Here is a 17,710-nt window from a genome sequence, read left to right on the forward strand (position 1 = left end):
TGTAAATAATCAGGGAGACTGGGCAGGGGGAGGGGCAGGGGGAATATGTGGCAACTCTGTCCCCTCCCATCAGTTTTTCTGTAAACCTAAAAGTGCTTTAAAAGAAATTGTCTATTAATAACAAAAAGAAAAAGAAAAAGAAAAAGCACAACAACAAAGTTGGAAGACAAAAAATCCTCCTGCTTCCTGGAACACACAGCAGGTACTCCATAGATAATGTGTTGGCTTCGACTGAAGCAAATTCAGTGAAAAACGAGCAGGTAAACGTGAAAGCAGATTTAAAGTGTAGGAAGAGTGTGAACTCATCAGTGATGTATTTGATAAAGTCCTGCAATATTGATTTCATTAAAAAGAATTAGATAGCTTTTTCTTTTTTAAAGATTGGCATCTGAGCTAACATCTGTTGCCAATTTTCTTTCTTTCTTTTTTTCTTCTTCTTCTCCCCAAAGCCCCCCAATACATAGTTGTATACCTTGGTTGTGGGTCCTTCTAGTTGTGCTCCGTGGGACGCTGCCTCAGCGTGGCCTGATGAGCCATGTCTGCGCCCAGGATCTGAACCAGGGAAACCCTGGGCCACCAAAGCTGAGCGTGCGAACTTAACCAGTCCACCACAGAGTGGCCCTTGGCTTGTAATCTTTTCTTTTTTTTTTTTTTTTTTTATGAGGAAGATCAGCCCTGAGCTAACTGCTGCCAATCCTCCTCATTTTGCTGAGGAGGACGGGCCCCGAGCTAACATCCGTGCCCATCTGCCTCTACTTTATATGTGGGACGCCTGCCACAGCATGGCTTGCCAAGCGGTGCCATGTCCGCACCGGGATCTGAACCGGGGAACCCCAGGCTGTGCAAGCGGAAAGTGCGCACTTAACCACTGGGCCACCAGCCTGGCCCCTTGGCTTGTAATCTTTATCAATCTAAGATCACAGATTTTTCTCTCCAGGATACTTTATGACAACTATAAGCAATTCTAATGTTTTCCCCCAAATTGTTTGAGGAGCATTAGCCACAAATTATACTTGCCTGTTGATAGGTATTTTTGTTGTTGACAATTTTTTTGGAAGCTTATTGTGTTCATATAGATCCTCACGAGGTAAAAAAGCAACTTTTTAAGACAATTGATGTCTTTACAAATTATGCTATTTTTATTTAGAGAACAGTTTGTCCAGAATTATGAAGCAGTTATGAAAAAGTTTATTCCTTATTTCAATAGTGAAAAACACGATTTTAAAACAAGGCCTGGCATGGCTTTGAAAGATTCTCCACCGCCCGTTGGAGAGCCCGCCGTCCCTGGAGAACGTCCGCTGTCCGTCCAAACGCGGACGAGGCGCGTCTTGGAAACATCAGGGTACAAACCGGTCCCGCCCACCCGCGGCGCGGCCTGTGCCTCGCCGGACTCCACTGGGCTGTTAGGGCTTTAACCCTCTGTGCCACGAATATCGCGTCTTCGGAAGGTATGAACGTCGAGTTTGCAGAGGACGGGAGAGCCTGCTGCTTTGGCCGGGTTTCCTCCGGTTGTTCCCATGCTGACACCCAGCCGGGATCTCGATCGAGTCCCGCCCCTTCGAGGACAGCTGCTCTGTCTGCTCCGAGGGCGGCGGAGAAAGCTGGGTCGTGCTGCCCTTCTGCATCTTGGAGTTCTTAACGACGTTCTTTGAAGAATCAGGAGGTTTTCTTTACATCTGCATCAGTCTTCACACGGTGACGAGTCCTTAAGTTCCCGCATCTAACAACTTACTTGCCTCTGAAATGAAAGAAAATAACTAGAATCAATATACAGCACAGAGCTGCTCCAGCTACCGGTGGTGAAAGGCCGGATTGTTGTTCCGTCGGTCACAGACAGATACTGCTGTAAAAGAAGTGAAAATAAAAACGGAGACCTGCCCTGCACGGTGACCTGAGCCACCAGCGCCCCTGCGGCCGAGGCTGCTCTGCCCCCAACGGTGCGCACAGCGGGCCCTCGCCTCCTCATCGCGGCCGCGAACAGGCCACGTGGTGGGACAGCCGTATCCCCAACTCGAAGACGGCAAAATTACCGGCTCTCTCTAGTGAGGGTGGAGGGCAGGGCGTCCCTTGGTGAGCACCCGCTGCAGCCGTGTCAGGCCCGCGGCGCATCCCGGGGCTGCACTAGCGCCACCTGCTCCGCGCCGCGGTGCCTCTCCGGGCTTTCCGCTTGGAACGGTCACCATCTGCAGCGAGGAAAAGACACTGCACCCCGTGTGTCCAAATTAAATGATGCCTACAAAGTAGGAGCCCCAGCTTTTATCATGACATGCAGTAGACGTTACGTTACTCTTCTCAATTGCTATGAAAGCATCCGGAAGCTTGCTCCCACGTTCACCGGCCCCCCGCGGAGCAGGCTGGCGAGCCGGGTGCACGGCGCCCTCTCTTCCCATGGCACCCTTGGTTTTCAAACCTCTCTCTCAGGCCTAAGGTACGCGCGTGTACCACCCACACCAAATGAGGTTCCAGCACTTTGTCCAGAACTTTTGGGGAAAAAAGTAATTATTTCTATGGAGATTGCAATATATGCAGCGTCTTTTCTTACCAGATTTTTTTTTTTTTTTTTGGTATTGTTATTGGAAGAATTCTCAGGAGTGGGCTGGGACAAATGGTGTATGTATTTCACATTTTAAAGGTGTAGCTAGATGGCCTTCCAGAAAGCATTCACATTTCCGCCAGCAACGTGTGAAGGCATCCTTCGGAGACCCAGCTGTCACAGTGCTGTCGCAACTTCGTTGGTCCAGTCTAGTGGGGGTTGAAGTGATAGCTCAGTGTTTCCTAACTTCCTTTCACTGACTACTAGTTAATGTAAACGTTTTTTCACTTGTTTGTTGATATCTGGATTTACACTTCTATGAATTGTCTATTTACATCTTTCCCTCATTTTCTCTTAGACTATCTTTTTCTTATTTTTATAGGAGCTTTTTGCTTATTAAAAAAATTAGTCTTTTGTCATCTACTTTATAAATATTTTTTCCAGATCTGTGATGTGTCTCTTTATTGACTTTGTCTCTGGTATCTTTTCCACATGCAACCTCTTAATTTTTTATAGAGTCAAATATTTATCCTTTTCTTCTGCATCCTCTGATTTTTCAGTCTTGGTTATAAGTTCTAGGTTATATGTCATAGCTTAGATTTTCTTATTTAATTTTCATTATCTTACTTTTTTATATTTAAGTTTTTTTTTTTAAAGATTTTATTATTTCCTTTTTCTCCCAAAAGCCCCCCAGTACATAGTTGTATATTCTTCGTTGTGGGTTCTTCTAGTTGTGGCATGTGGGACGCTGCCTCAGCGTGGTCTGATGAGCAGTGTCATGTCTGCGCCCAGGATTCGAACCAACGAAACACTGGGCTGCCTGCAGCGGAGTGCGCGAACTTAACCACTCGGCCACGGGGCCAGCCCCTATATTTAAGTTTTAATCTGGAATTTACTTTCACATTTCCTTCCAGATGGACGGCCAGTTTTGCCAGCATCTTTTACTTAGGAGACCATACTTTTCCCACTGACTAAACCATAATCTTTGTGACGTTAGTATATGACAAAGATTATGGTTTAATCAGTACCAGATTGGTTTAATTATTAAGGCTGCATCATATGCTCTGACCTCTCATTTCAGTTTTATAGTTTTCTTAAGAATTTTTAGTCATTAATTTTTCCATATGAATTTTAATATAATTTCATCCAATTCCAAGAAAAAAACCTGTTGGGATTTGAACTGGAATTGCACCAAATTTATATATTATTTGGGAGAATTAACATTTTATTATAAGTATCCTTTTCTATGTATCCAGATCTTATTTTAGTTCTCAGAATAATATTTTATAGCTTTATTCATATAGATCCAAAGTCTTCCTTGTAAAATTTATTTCTAAATATTTTATATCTTTTGTCACAATTATACATGAAGTGTTTTTCCATTTTTCCTCTCTCAGTGCTTATGTCTAGAGTACAGAAAAGCTATTTTTATATTCATATAGTATACAGGCACTTTGCCAAATTTTCTCATTAAATTTAGTAATTTTTTATCAAGTGCCTCTTGGGTTTTCTAAGCACGCATCATACCGTTAGCTGTTTCAGTTAGGGATGGGCCAAGTTATGCTCTTGTGACAAATAACTTTAAAATCTCAGGGGTTTATCACAGTAGAATTTTCTTTCAGTTATGCAAAACTGATGTGGGCGCCGGGCACCTCTGCTCCAAGTGTCGGCTTTGCATCCCGGCTGCCCTCCCTCCCACGCCCGTGACAGCTGGAGCCTTCCAGGTCCAGCACTTACAGAAAGAGAGGACTGGAGGGTACACATGCCTTGTCTTAGCAGTCACCTCCAGTCTCAGCCTGTCGGCTGCAGCTAGCCCTGCCCACCTGCAAGGGAGTGGGGTAGTCTTCTGTGTGGCCAAGAAAAGGTGAGAACTGAAAATAGTGACGAGCACAGTGATGTTGGCCGTGTTTGCTAAAAGAGAGAGTTTTATATCTTCTTTTCCAATTTTTATGTCTATCATTGCATTTGTGGGTCTTATTACAGTTGTTAAAATTTCTAAAGAAATATTAAATACTAACGCTATTGACTATTCCTGTCTTATCTCCAATTTTAATTCAAATGGCTCTAGCATTTTGTAGTTTAACATATTTGCTGTGGGTTTCTGGTTGGTATGTTTTATATAATTAGTTTCTACTTATTCCTCCTTTATCTGGGGTTTTTATTAAGAATGGCTACTGATTTTATTGTATGTCTTTTCAGCATTGTTTGATATGATCATATCTTTTTCTCTTTTAATTTATTAGTGTAGATTATGTGGCTACATTTCCTGTATTTGGGTCTCTAAAATAAATTTATTTTGGTCTTAGAGTGCTGTTATTTTGAAACGCTGATGTATCTTACGCTTATGGTGTCTGCACCTGTGCTGGTGGCCCCCAAAACTGCCTTACCACTCAGTCATTGGCCCATCTGACCCTGAGACCCAACCACACACGAGGAGAAAGCTGGGAGGTGAGCTGCTGACCGACATTACAGAGAGGATATGCACATAGAGAGGGGTGATGACATTACATGCATTATCTGGGGAATGGGGGGGCTACGGAGAGACCCTCTCCATAGTCCCATAAAGAGACCAACATGCTAAATGCCCCAGATGAAAGAGAGGATGGAGGTGCCATGATGAACACTCAGAAGAGAAATGCCAGTTTGCAGATACTTGTGTGCATGTGTGAACATATATGCACACGCATGTATGTATACATGTGTGTGAGTGCATGCATGTGAGAGCACGTGTATGTGTGTTCATGTATGTGTGTTTGAGGGCACAGGCAGGAATAGACGGGGGGAAGTATTTGGCATTGGTCTTCCAAACGGTTACCTCTTGTGATGATGGTAAGGACTTTGGGCGCTTGCCTGAAGAGTCCCTGTACAATTTTATTTGGAGTAGCGATTTGGTCAGAGGTATGTTAGCAGCAACGTGGATAATTACTTTAGAGTGGGGATTCCAGAATGCCATCTGAGGATGCAAAACTTTCTGACAAAGTTTCTCTTATGTAGTAAGTTTACGTTGAAATGAGACAAAACAATAAGACAATGTATTAAGTTCTTTAAAAATCTAGATGTATTCAATTTAAAGGCGTCTGTTCTCCAGTCATTCCCTCCCTGTCTCTTGGGTTTAAAATCCCCTTTACTTAATAAAATACTAGTGTTAATAGATGGTAGTAAGGATTTTTGTTTGTTAATATTTGACACAATTTAAAAGTTGGTATCTTTTTTCAAAGATATTCCAATTTTTTAAAAAATGAACTAATCTATGAAATCCTAAAGTCTAGGAACCACTATTTAAGCAGAAATATACCCTTGTAATTTTTTTCAAAATACACACTCCTGGGCCCCTGGGGAGGCATTCAAGTGTCATGGAGTTGGTGCAGGTACATAGACTTTGAAAGAGTCTCCCAAGGGACTCTGAGATGTTTGCCTGGTTAAGAACCTCTGGTTTGGAGAAAGAGGTGGGAAATACCTAGTGGTCAGCAATCGTGAAAACCTCAAAGAAACCAGGGCAATGAGAAGACAGGAAGGTTGGATATGAGAGACATTTTCTTAAAAGGAATTAATGAGACTCAAGGGTGTGGAGATGGTCCTTGAGGGAGATACAAGGAAAGATGGGGTTCAGGGGAAAGTCCCAGATCTTCAGTTGTGGGAGTGACCCAACTTTACTGTGCACCAATCTGCTTCCCTTCCTCATGCGATTCCCATCCTTCTACTTTGTTCCCAAGAATTCATTCCTCTTAAGAAAGCAGAAGAATGGGGTGGACATTCAGGACATGAGGTAGAATATAGAATTCTAGAGTAGATGTTGCTTGGTTTCCACTGGGTGTCTGCCACAAAGTATTCATATTCACTGGTTATAAAAACAAAAATAAATAAACAGAACAGGTGAGTGGGTGCCTATGACTTGAAACTTCTGCTCAGTGGGGACCTCCTCAAAGTCCCCCAGTGGTCAGCTGACACACTGCTAAGGCCCCGAAGGGCAGAGCCCTCCTACTACTGCTTCCTGTCTGCCATACTGCTGACGCAGCAGGGGTAAGTAGTACCCATCTTTGACTCTGTCATTCTTTCATCGAACCACTCGACGCTCTGGGAATATCATTCCACGTGTAAAACCTTCAGAACTATTCCATATTCTTTAAGCTCTCAGGGAGCTGAGGCGGCAGAGGGAGAAGTAATCACAAAGGCCAGGGCCTGCGTAGGTGAGAGGTGACGTCTCCGAGAGAGGGGAATGGAAAGACAGGAGGTGTCGGTCAGTGAAACGACGCTCCAATTAGAGATTCCGAACTAGAGCCTTTCGAGGGATGTGGTTCTGTTAGTACCTTGGTCTAGGGTACGAGTGAGAGTCGGGTGAATGTGAGGAAGTCAAGGAGCTAAGAGGCCGAGGTTGTCATGAACGGTAAGAGTAGTCTGGAGGGAAACACAGCAAGTCAGAGGCTGAGACCGTGAGGAGTGCATGCCCGAGGGAATGACGCCTGAAGTCTGTGGCGGCCCAGTACTACATCAACTGAGCTGAGATGCAACTCTGTTTCCCAGAATCCCAATCCCTGTGCAGCTCCATGGGAGTGTCGGAAGCGAAGCAGCAGCCACATTATGTTTATCCTGTGAAGGTGGTGGAGGCCCGAGCCTGTGGCAATTACACCCTGCGTGCTGACTTGAAGCTCTCCTTGGCTGGGATGGGCCAGCACTGGACCTCAGCTTCCTCAGCTGCCTCCAGCTCTCCTACTTCAGCTCCTCCGTCCTGGACAAAGAGCATGTCAGCTCCACAGGGAAGGGCCCGGCCTCCTGGGAGGTCATCCCCTGTGGCATGGAGGTTGGAAGCGATGAGGGAGACGCCAGTGCCAGTTCACCCCCTCTGGTTCCAGTTTTCCTCACAGCTTCCAATTTATCCCAGGTTTCCTTCGCAACTGTCTATCTGACCGACCCACAGTGAATTTGGGCTGGATACCAGCTGCAGAAGCAACAGACTGCACCGCCTGCCGCCCACTCCCACAGCTGGGGAAGGTCTCCTCTCTGTAAGAAATCTTTCGTCTGTCTCATGCAGACACTTCTTGACTGACACAGCCTTCACTGTATGTGATAGACTAACTTCTCTCCTCTGTGTCCTGAGAGGTTATGTGTCATCCTTGGGAGGACTGAGGAAAGAGCCACTCAACTCCTTTTCTGTCTTCTGTGGTTCCCGTGAACACTCCTGGCTGGGAAGGGCTAGGTAGAGGGAAAGTCAGTAGGTAGCTGTTGGAGGAGCTGACAGCACACTGTTGAAGGAAGCTAGAGATTTCGAGGGCGGAGGAAGAAAATAGTTTGGAAGTGGGAACAAAGGAGGAACAACAAGCCTGTGTACCTGACTTCAAGGTCTGGTGAGTCGTGGGTCATGAAGGAAAATCAGCCAAGGAATTGTCAGGGCTCAAGCGGAGGCTGTGCCTACAAGGGCCAGCTGGGGGGTGGTTGTTGGTTCCAGCTTTATTGAGATATAATTGATATATAACAATGCACAAGTTTAAAGTGTATAATGTGACAATTTGATAAACATATACATAGACATTTACCAATAAGGTTAGTTAACACATCCTCTGTTCACATACTTTCCATTTTGTTGTCATGGTGAGAACATTAAAGCCCCACTCTCACAGCAGCTTTCAAGTACACGACACAGCACTGTTACCTGTGCTGAAAGTCTGCGCCTTTCGGCCAACATCTCCCCGTTGCCCCCACCCTCCAGCCTCTGGAAACCACCCTTCTACTCTTTGTTTCTATGAATTTGGCTTTTTTAGATTCCATACGTAAGTGACATCATACAGTATTTGTCTTTCTCTGACTTACTTCACTTGGCATAATGCCCTTGAGGGCCATGTATGACGTCACAAATGGTAGGATTTCCTTCTTTTTTACGGCTGAATAATATTCCATTGTGTACATATATCATATGTTCTTTATCCATTCCTTGTCCCTTGATCACTTAGGTTGTTTCCATGTCTTGACTATTGTGAATGATGCTGTAATGAACACAGGAATGTGGAGATCTCTTCGGGATACTGATTTCATCTTCTTTGGATTTATACCCAGAAGTGGGGTTGCTAGATCACATGGTACTTCTATGTTTAATTTTTGAGGACTCTTCATACTGTATTCCATAGTGGCTGCACCAATTTACATTCCGATCAACAGTGCACAAGGGTTCCCTTTTCTCCACATCCTTGCCAACATTTGTTATTTCTTGTCTTTTTGATAATAGCCATTGTAACAGGTATGAAGTGATATTTCATTGTGGTTTTGATTTGCATTTCCCTCCTGATGCTGAGCACCTTTTCATGTACCTGTTGCCCATTTGTATGTCTTCTATGAAAAACTGTCCACTCAAGTCCTTTGTCCATTTTTTAATCAGATTTTTTTTTTTGCTATTGAATTGTATGAGTTCCTTATATATTTTGGATATGAATCCCTTATCGGATATGTGGTTTGCAAATATTTTCTCCCATTCTGTAGATTCCAGCCAGGTTTTAGTTGGAGCAAAAAGGTGAAGATCCAGCTCTGAAAGCAGGTGGAGGATGGGGAAGATTTTTCGGAGAACAGAGTGAAAGCTCCCCCATGGAAGTGGGGATTTGGGGGCGGGGGGAGGGCGGGAAGAGGGAAGGGGTGGGAGACAGACTTGTAAAAGGAATCAACTCAGTTTAAGTGATATACGGAGTGACCGGGGACTAGTGTCTGGGCTAGGAGGGAGGTCTGGTGGCTATGAATGGAAACCCAGACGTGAGGCACAGTGGTCCTCACGGTCTCTGGGGCTCACAGGGGCGGGGGGCCTTCTTGCTCCCATCTCCTGGTAGCTTCTTTCTCAGGCGTGGTCTATCAGGCAGCTGATAGCCCCACAGGCCTGTGACACCGTGAGACTGCCGGACCAAGGTATCCTCCAAGCAGACAAGCTGTCGAGCCCCGTACAGCTCACTGAGAGCTGTCTCAAGGCCAGGATGGGCAGGTTTTACAAACAACAACGACAAAAAGGCATGGACCTCCAGAGCAGTGGTTCTCAAAGTATGGTCCCCAGACAAGCAGCAGCAGCAGCAGCATCCCCTGAGAACTTGTTAGAAATGCAGATTCTTGGGCCCCACCAGTCCTACCACATCAGGAACTCCAGGAGCGGGCCAGCGATCTGGGTTTTAACAAGGCCACCAGGCAAGTCTCATGCTCATGAGGTGTGAGGCCCACCATTCTAAAGGAACTCAGCAAACACTGGCTTACAGACACAGCCGAATGTTGACCTTGTTCTTATGAGTCTGAAATCACAGAGCACTAAAGATGAAAGGACTTGTTCAAGTGTCTAATCTGGCCTTGAACCTTACATGTGAAGGATCTGAGTGACAGAGGAGGAGTGTGGCTTGTCCAAGCCCTCCTGGCAGGACTGAGATTACAGCTCGGAACAAAGGCAAAACCCAGAGCCTGGGAAATGGGCCACACAGTTGCAGCCTTTCTAATTTTTTTAAAAAAATGGATTAATATTATTGTTTGTATGTTTTCTACGACGCAAGTCAGAACAGCATGGTCTCCTTACCTCAACCTGGTCCTTTCAAGGTCTCTTTCGCTTGTTTTGGCGGTGGCAGAGGTGCAGAGCCCGCGCCTGGGGGACGCAGCAGCCGGCTCTGGAGCAGACTATCCCGCAGCCTGCTCACTCCGCATGGGCTGCGGCTGGGATCTGACTTTTGCCATTTCAAATTCACTTGGCCTCCGGGCAGAGGCAGACCGCCCGATTCTGCGCTCACTGGAGCCCCGGCTCCCTCTGCTTCGGGAGAGGAGATTTAGCCTTAATTTTTGTGACAGATGGAGTTGATAGTCTCTCCACGGAAAGGGGAGGAAAAAAGCGCCAGTTTTTGACAGGCCGCAGACGCCCGCTGCCTCTGGCGGTGGAAGGCTGCGTTGCGCCGCAGTTAAGGTAGCTCGCCGACTCCCGCGCCGGGGCTGCAGAGGCTGCTGTGCCCAGCGGCTCCCCTCAGAGCCGGCGACGGACGGAAACTTACACTTTAATAGAAACCTCGGTGCGTGCCAACTTAGCTCCTCTTTTATGTTGTGACTGCGGCCAGATGGTACTGCTCAACATTCCTAAAGATTTTTAATGCTATTATTTTTTCATCACTGTCCATGTTAGAAATGTATATTCCTAAAAAATTAATTTGGTTGATTGGATTTCTTGCAATCGACGAGGATGCTGGCTCAAGGACCATACCTGCCAGATCAGCAAATTGGGACCCGGGCACTTGGGGGGCTAGGTTGTAAATATCTCATCAGCATCCCCCTAACTAAAGTGTGTGCCTCTTTCTTGTGTGCTTTTGGGTTTTGTGGGTTTTTTTTAAGTTTCAAAGTCCCACATTAAATCCTCTGATTTCTCTCTCCCCCCTAGGATGCTCAGGACTCAAAGATGGGGAGCTCGAAAAACAAGCTAAATTCTGAACCCAATCGACGGCACAGATGGGGACCAGGGAGAATTAATAAAATTTCCACAAAAAGGAAAAAAGGAAAAAGAACCAAACAAAAAGGCCCATGACCGAGCCGGATGCAAACAGCTGCCCCTGAGGCCTGCCCGCTGGTTCTGTGCGCGAGCAGGGGCTCCCTATCCGAGCCTCCTTAAGAGTAGGAGGAGCTCCCGGGCCTCTGTCAGGCTCCTTAAGCCGCTCCTTTCAAGCCCTGAATGCCTGAATGTGAGCTGCCCACCACCCTCCCCACCCTCCCCCACTCCGCAACCCCACTCCAGCGGCTCGTAAAAAAAAAAAAAAAAAAAGTTTCAACAACAACAGCCAGAACCAATAGCATCTCGAAAAGCCGGGAAAGGGGGCCGAGCAAAGGGCGAAAGAGAGTGGAGAAAGGAGAAAGCGGGCCGGCTCGGAGCGCGCGGGGCCGGGGCTCGGCGAGCCGGAGGAGCGTTGCTAATGTTTTTGTTTGTTTGCTTTTCCATGCATGCATAATGAGGGGGCACCGCGGCACCACGCGGGGGCTCCCGGCCCACTTTTGTATTTAAAGCCTCGCTGCGAGCGAGTCCGCGGCCGGGCTCAGCGGATCCGCTCCCCGGGCTCCTTGTCACCCGAGAAGCCGCCGCCGAGGGAAGCCCGGGAGCCGCTCTCCGGCCGCGCCGAGTTTCTGGTTCTCCCCGCGCCGCCCGGAAAGGGCTCCCCGGAGCTCGGTGGAGACCGGGGTCGCCGCGGGCGGAGGGGGAGGGGACGCGGGCGGCCGGGCCGCGGGAAGGCGGGCAGCGCACAGACCCAGCCAGGAAGCGGCGCGATGCGAGAGCCCGCGGCGGCGGCGGCGGCGGCGGCGCGGCGCTGAGCCCGGGAGGAAGGAGCCGCCGCGGCCGCACAACGGAAAATGCACCCGCGGCGCCGCGCGGTCCTGCAGCCCCGCCGCGGCCCCGCGGCCCGCAGCCCCCCGGGGCGGCAGTGAGCGCCTCCCGCCACCGCCAGGGGCCGACCGGAGGGGCTCTTCGCGGCTGTGCCTTTCGAGGAAGCAGCCGCAGCCCGAGCGAGACCCGACCTTCTGCAAGCAGCGGGGCACCAGCAAGCGGCGCGCATGGATTTATGAAAACACTCATGCAAGAGGTTGGCAGGACTGGGGCAAACTTTTCCGCCGGCTCCGCGTCCGCCGCTGCCCGCGCCTCATCTCCTTTCCCCTCCTCGCCCGGCGGCCGCCGCTGCCCGCGATGGTGGCAGGGCTGCTGGGCGGCGGCAGCGGGGCCCGCGGGGGGACCGTGCCGGGCGCCTGGCTGTGCCTGATGGCGCTGCTGCAGCTGCTGGGCTCGGCGCCGCGGGGCTCGGGGCTGGCGCACGGCCGCCGCCTCATCTGCTGGCAGGCGCTGCTGCAGTGCCAGGGGGAGCCGGAGTGCAGCTACGCCTACAACCAGTACGCCGAGGCGTGCGCGCCGGTGCTGGCGCAGCGCGGAGGGGGCGACGCGCCGGGGGCCGCCGCCGCCGCCGCCGCCGCCTTCCCGGCCTCGGCCGCTTCCTTCTCCTCGCGCTGGCGCTGCCCGAGCCACTGCATCTCGGCCCTTATTCAACTCAACCACACGCGCCGCGGGCCCGCCCTGGAGGACTGTGACTGCGCGCAGGATGAAAACTGCAAGTCCACCAAGCGCGCCATTGAGCCGTGCCTGCCCCGGACGAGCGGCGGCGGCGCGGGCGGCCCGGGCGCGGGCGGGGTCATGGGCTGCACCGAGGCCCGGCGGCGCTGCGATCGCGACAGCCGCTGCAACCTGGCGCTCAGCCGCTACCTGACCTACTGCGGCAAGCTCTTCAACGGGCTGCGCTGCACCGACGAGTGCCGCACCGTCATCGAGGACATGCTGGCTGTGCCCAAGGCGGCACTGCTCAACGACTGCGTGTGCGATGGCCTGGAGCGGCCCATCTGCGAGTCGGTCAAGGAGAACATGGCCCGCCTGTGCTTCGGCGCCGAGCTGGGCAATGGCCCGGGCAGCAGCGGCTCGGACGGGGGCCTGGACGACTACTACGACGAGGACTACGACGACGAGCAGCGCGCGGGAGGCGCGGGCGGAGAGCAGCCGCTGGACGACGACGACGGCGTCCCGCACCCGCCGCGCCCGGGCGGCGGCGCTGCTGCGGCGGGCGGCCGCGGGGACCTGCCCTACGGGCCGGGGCGCGGGAGCGGCGGCGGCGGCCGCTCGGCGCCCCGAGGCGCCTGGACCCCCCTCGCCTCCATCTTGCTGCTGCTGCTCCCGCTGCCCTTTTAGCCCTCGCGCCCCCGCCGTTCGCTGCAGGAGGGCCCGCGCCAGGACACCTGTGGCTTGGGGACAGAGGGAATGGTTGGGGATACTTTCCAAAACGCTTTCGACTTTGCCTAGCGGGTCTCCTCGCCGTGACTCTTGGCGCTTCCCGCGTCTCGTCTCCCGAGCATGACTTCTTGGACATTCTCCCCTGCCCCCATTCCGGGTTCCAGAAACTCCCACCTCGTCTGCCGTGCAGAAACCGGCCTAGCTAGAGTTCAGGACTCCAGGGGTGAAGCGGGTGTTAGGGGGACAGCACCATAGTCCTGGACTCCAAAGAGAGGATGCTGACCAGTGGGGCCTTAACAAGTTTCAAGCGACTGGGCTTGGAGCAGGGGGATGGAAGGAGGATTTCTATTTGCAAAGGGGCTGTCTGTTTGTTAGCATTTTTCCTGTGGGGGCGGGAGGGAAAGTGCCTGTATCGACTTTATTGTGGCCAGTGAGGACATTGCAATCGTAAGTAGACAGAAAAGTCCCAGTTACCGATGCATTCGTTCACTCTTGGTATCAGCGCCCACAGTTCTCGTTTAGGGGGGAGGGATGGGAAGGGGTTAATATTCCTGAATTAGTTTGGGATAACTTTGAGCCCTTGACCTTAATTCCGTTGCCACCACTCTGATCTCTTAGCACATTTAGGATTAAGGGTCAAAAAATGCTGGTCGAAAGAGTTGCCAGTGGTGTTGAACAATGCAACTTTTTATTTAAAAGAGCTCTGCACTGCCATCTATGAAAGTCTCTTTATGATGTTTGTTTTGTTGTCATTTTTGTTCTTTACATCAAGAAGTTGTATGCACAAACATACGGAGAACATATGTTCTGCTTTTATCGGGGTGCTAAGCCCTGGTACTTCTTAGATAAAGTGGATTAAAACTGGGATTTGTAACCAGTTGCTGTACTTTGTATATAGAATTTTTATAAATTGTATGCTGCAGAAATAATTTATTTTTAAAAAGAAATTAAAAATTTTAAATCTGCATCCATGTTCCACCTTTCCTCCCTGAAATGTATAGAGTCTGTCTGCCACCAGGGAGCCAGCCCCACAGTCCACTGTGACATGTGCTCCATCCAGACCAGTCTGAAAGTGTACAGTGTATTTTATAGATTTGGAGTTAACATTCTTATTTTCAAGAGAATTTATGGACATTGTAGAAATGTATAAATGCATTTCCAAACTGCCTTAAACATTGTATTTTTATAGACATCATTTAAAAAAAAGTCTTATGTTTTAAATAACTATGGCTTTGTGTATTTTTTTAATTTGTTCTATTAAAATGTGTACATCAGTAAAGAGTTTTAAATAATGAATATGGTGTAGTTTCTTTCCAGAGTTACATTGTGGTTAACCCAATAATGGATGAGGAGGGGGGTGGAGGGGCCACTGGGAATCTATCAACCATCAACTGAAATTAAAATACAGTATAAGACGAGAAATGAGGGCTATTATTTCTGCCTTTAATTTAATGAACAATTAGACATCTGTAAATGAGGCAGCTAAAAAGATGTAATTGGCCTCCATTGGTTTTTACGTTTGTGCAGAGAACTCGAAAAATAGTGTCTTTACGTGATTTGGGGGTAACCCAGACATCTCTTTCCCCTCCTCCTTTACTGCTGGACCCCCCCTCCCCCACCCCTCCACCCCCAGGGAGTGACTGTCCTCTGGCTCCTAAATGTTCTCATACAATCAAACATGCCAATAACATCTGTTACCAATAGGTCTTAGGAAACCTGCGAGACTCAGTACTTCAAAGTCATTTTCACACTTTGGGTGAAAAAGTACAAAATTTTGTTACAAAACATTCAGGCGGGCAAAAGTAAACACACTGGGGAGAGGAACAATTACCAGAACTTGCAATATTGTTGTGAGGAGTTGTTTAGCAGTGGGCTGGAGGCTGGGCTCCTGCCAGAGCTACTGATCTACACTCAAACGCCCTTAGATAAATAATTACACTCTTAAGCTGTGTCGAGTGCTGATACACTTGACCTTGTAAATAGAAATGTTTGCAGTAGGAATAAACTCCGGCATTGGAAAATCTTTTAAACATTAACACAAAAGAGAGCGCTCTGTCCTCTGGGGATTTGAGTCTGAACCTCGCCAAGCTAGGCACTTGCAAGGGGGAAAAAAAGTTTATTTATCTTCTATTCCTGGTGTTTATTTAAAGCTTTTCATTTTAAACTCGGTGATTGGAAGGCAAGTCAGGAGTTTAAAAGTCACCACAAATAAACTTTGTCTGAGGGGTCGACAGATTAGCAAGATCTCGTGTCTCTTTATATGATATTAACATGTGCTGAGAAAACGTAACCAGATTGCGCGGGTGCCTGAAGTAATTAACGAAGCTGTGCCCCCTTCCAGCTTCCTCCCACCATTCCCACCCCCTACTTTCCAGGTTTCTTTGGCCTCTAACTCGCTCTATTCTCAGCTTTTATGGAGGGATTCAAGGCACTTGTTGGATGGAAAACCAGGATTGGTATATGCACAGCATCAGAAAGTCTGAGACAGTTGTAGTGTCAGCCGAGCCTAGGAGAGTGGTGCGTGGCTGGAATCCCGTCACCTGAATGGTTGAGTAAACATATTGTTAAAACAAAGCTGAAAGCCTTGTTTCTTTGGGAAGGGGACAAAGCGTTTTCCAAGAGACTTGTAAATGAAATCAGCTTTCTTTACAAAGCCACGAGTTAGCAATGCTCCTGGTTTGTCCTTAAATATATTTAAATCATCTCCATCTCATGTTATTTTAACACATTCTTAACTAAAAGTTGTCTTTGTCCCAGTAAAAGACCCAGTTTTCTCCAGTAAGAAGTAAAAGGCATTAGCACTAGAAAAGGCCTGATAATTAACTGCTACAATAAACTCAGGACTTGATTTTACAGGGTCTTGTCAAAAGCATCTGCCTGGAATAAATCAACACAGCTCACTCTTGGGGAGAGGGGACACGAGGCTTCAGGCTTTCTTCCTGGCAGAAAGTGAACATTGATCAGTGGTCCATTTTAATTTAAACAGTCCTACACTGCAGCCCAGGAGCCCCCTCACCCCTCTACACACCTAGCGGATTCCAGAACAGGTTACTGAGATGTTAGGACCTTCGGCTGTGGGCTGTGGGGTTGTGTGTTGCCATCTGCTCCTAGGCAGAAAGGATTTTTACAGATGTTAACATCTGTAATATCTCCTGCTCTCTGGGGAGCCTGCTGGAATTTTGGACATTTGGCCGTCTCAAATGTCTCATGGAGAATGCTTGGAAGTACCGTTACTGACAGAGGAGAGGCCTTGGGCTTTTCCTGGGCATTCTCCAGGAAGCGCCCCTCTTCTGACAGCAGTCTTCCGGGCTGAGGGCTACTCCTTCTGGATTTCACGTAAAATCATGTGTCCTCGTGGCTGTTCCCATTTCCCCAGTTACCAGGTTTGCATTCTCAGTGACAGTTTATTTGTCTTTGGAGGCACTTCGGTGACAAAGGTTTAAGGGAGTGTGGGACAATGGTGGAGAGCAGGGAGGCAGTTCATTGAGCTGACAGTGACCATACAGTAAATAGAGGGAGGCCCAGGCTTCGCTGCTTGCCCAAGCACACAGCCACGCTTTTGTATATGACCACAATAGGCATAACGTAAGGTCTCTGTTTGTTTTTAACAATATATAGCAATGTACGCAAGCAATACATGCATGTAAAGTGGAAATATGGCTGGAGGGAACTAAATTCTTGTACTAAGCAGCAGGATATGCCTGCCTGTGGGCAGGGCTCCTACAGACGTCCAAAAGTAAGGGAGCAGCTCCTAGCGCCAACTGCTGCAAACTGAAGGGGCCGCCACACTCTGGCACATCCGGGGGCACTGCGGCTCTCCCACTGGGGGCCGTGTGAGTGAAGACACATCTCAGAACCAGTAGTCTCTCCTTTTTAGAGTCAAGAGGAATGGCACTGAATGGATTAGCTGCGTTCGCACCCCCATTCCATCCCAGCCATGCTGTGTAGTATAGACTAAAAAGGGGGAAAACACCATGAAAACTTTCAGAGGCATCGAACTCCGCATTGAAAATCTTTCTACTTTAAATTTTGGGTTTGCATTATTAGCTTCCTGGGCTCAACTGTGGAAGTTCTCAAACATAAACTCACGTATCCCTTTTCGAACCTGTAAAAAGAAAAGCATACATGGTTTGTTTTTTGACCTCTTACACCAAGGAACGTCAGAAACGCTGTCAGTTGACAGGATTTCTCCCAGCTACTCAATGCCAGGTCGTTGGGGAGCATCGTGTTCCAAATGCCTGTGGCCCGAGAGTAGTTCTGGGAGGGCTGGGTTTCCGGTGAATCTCCCAGCCTGTGAGTTAAGTGAAGTTGGATGTTACTGTATTCTGTTTGAGGAATTGCCTCTGCTGGACAGTTGAGAAAGTTCACCCTTCACTATCTGAATGACATAAGTAACATGCTATTAGCATAAATACCTTCTAAGGCATCCA

General features: G+C 48.7%; 1 protein-coding gene and 1 long non-coding RNA gene across 2 annotated transcripts; one reads left to right on the plus strand and one right to left on the minus strand.

The window, feature by feature from the left end:
* Positions 1 to 1,116: 1,116 nt before the first annotated feature.
* LOC124241212 (uncharacterized) lies at positions 1,117 to 11,217 on the minus strand. The gene is made up of 2 exons (XR_006889145.1): positions 10,062 to 11,217; positions 1,117 to 1,738 (listed from the first exon to the last, which is right to left on the minus strand). It is a non-coding gene; the product is annotated as an uncharacterized LOC124241212 (long non-coding RNA).
* Positions 11,218 to 12,194: 977 nt separating this feature from the next.
* Positions 12,195 to 14,576, plus strand: GAS1 (growth arrest specific 1). The gene has a single exon (XM_046664828.1). It carries the CDS (start codon positions 12,195 to 12,197, stop codon positions 13,236 to 13,238), a length of 1,044 nt encoding a protein of 347 aa, XP_046520784.1. The 3' UTR covers positions 13,239 to 14,576.
* The last annotated feature ends 3,134 nt before the right edge of the window (positions 14,577 to 17,710 follow it).

The sequence above is a fragment of the Equus quagga genome, chromosome 6 (assembly GCF_021613505.1).
Source record: "Equus quagga isolate Etosha38 chromosome 6, UCLA_HA_Equagga_1.0, whole genome shotgun sequence".
NCBI lineage: Eukaryota > Metazoa > Chordata > Mammalia > Perissodactyla > Equidae > Equus > Equus quagga.

Coding starts and splice junctions, on each gene's coding strand:
- GAS1 (XM_046664828.1), top strand. CDS start 12,195: ATGGTGGCAGGGCTGCTGGGCGGCGGCAGCGGGGCCCGCGGGGGGACC.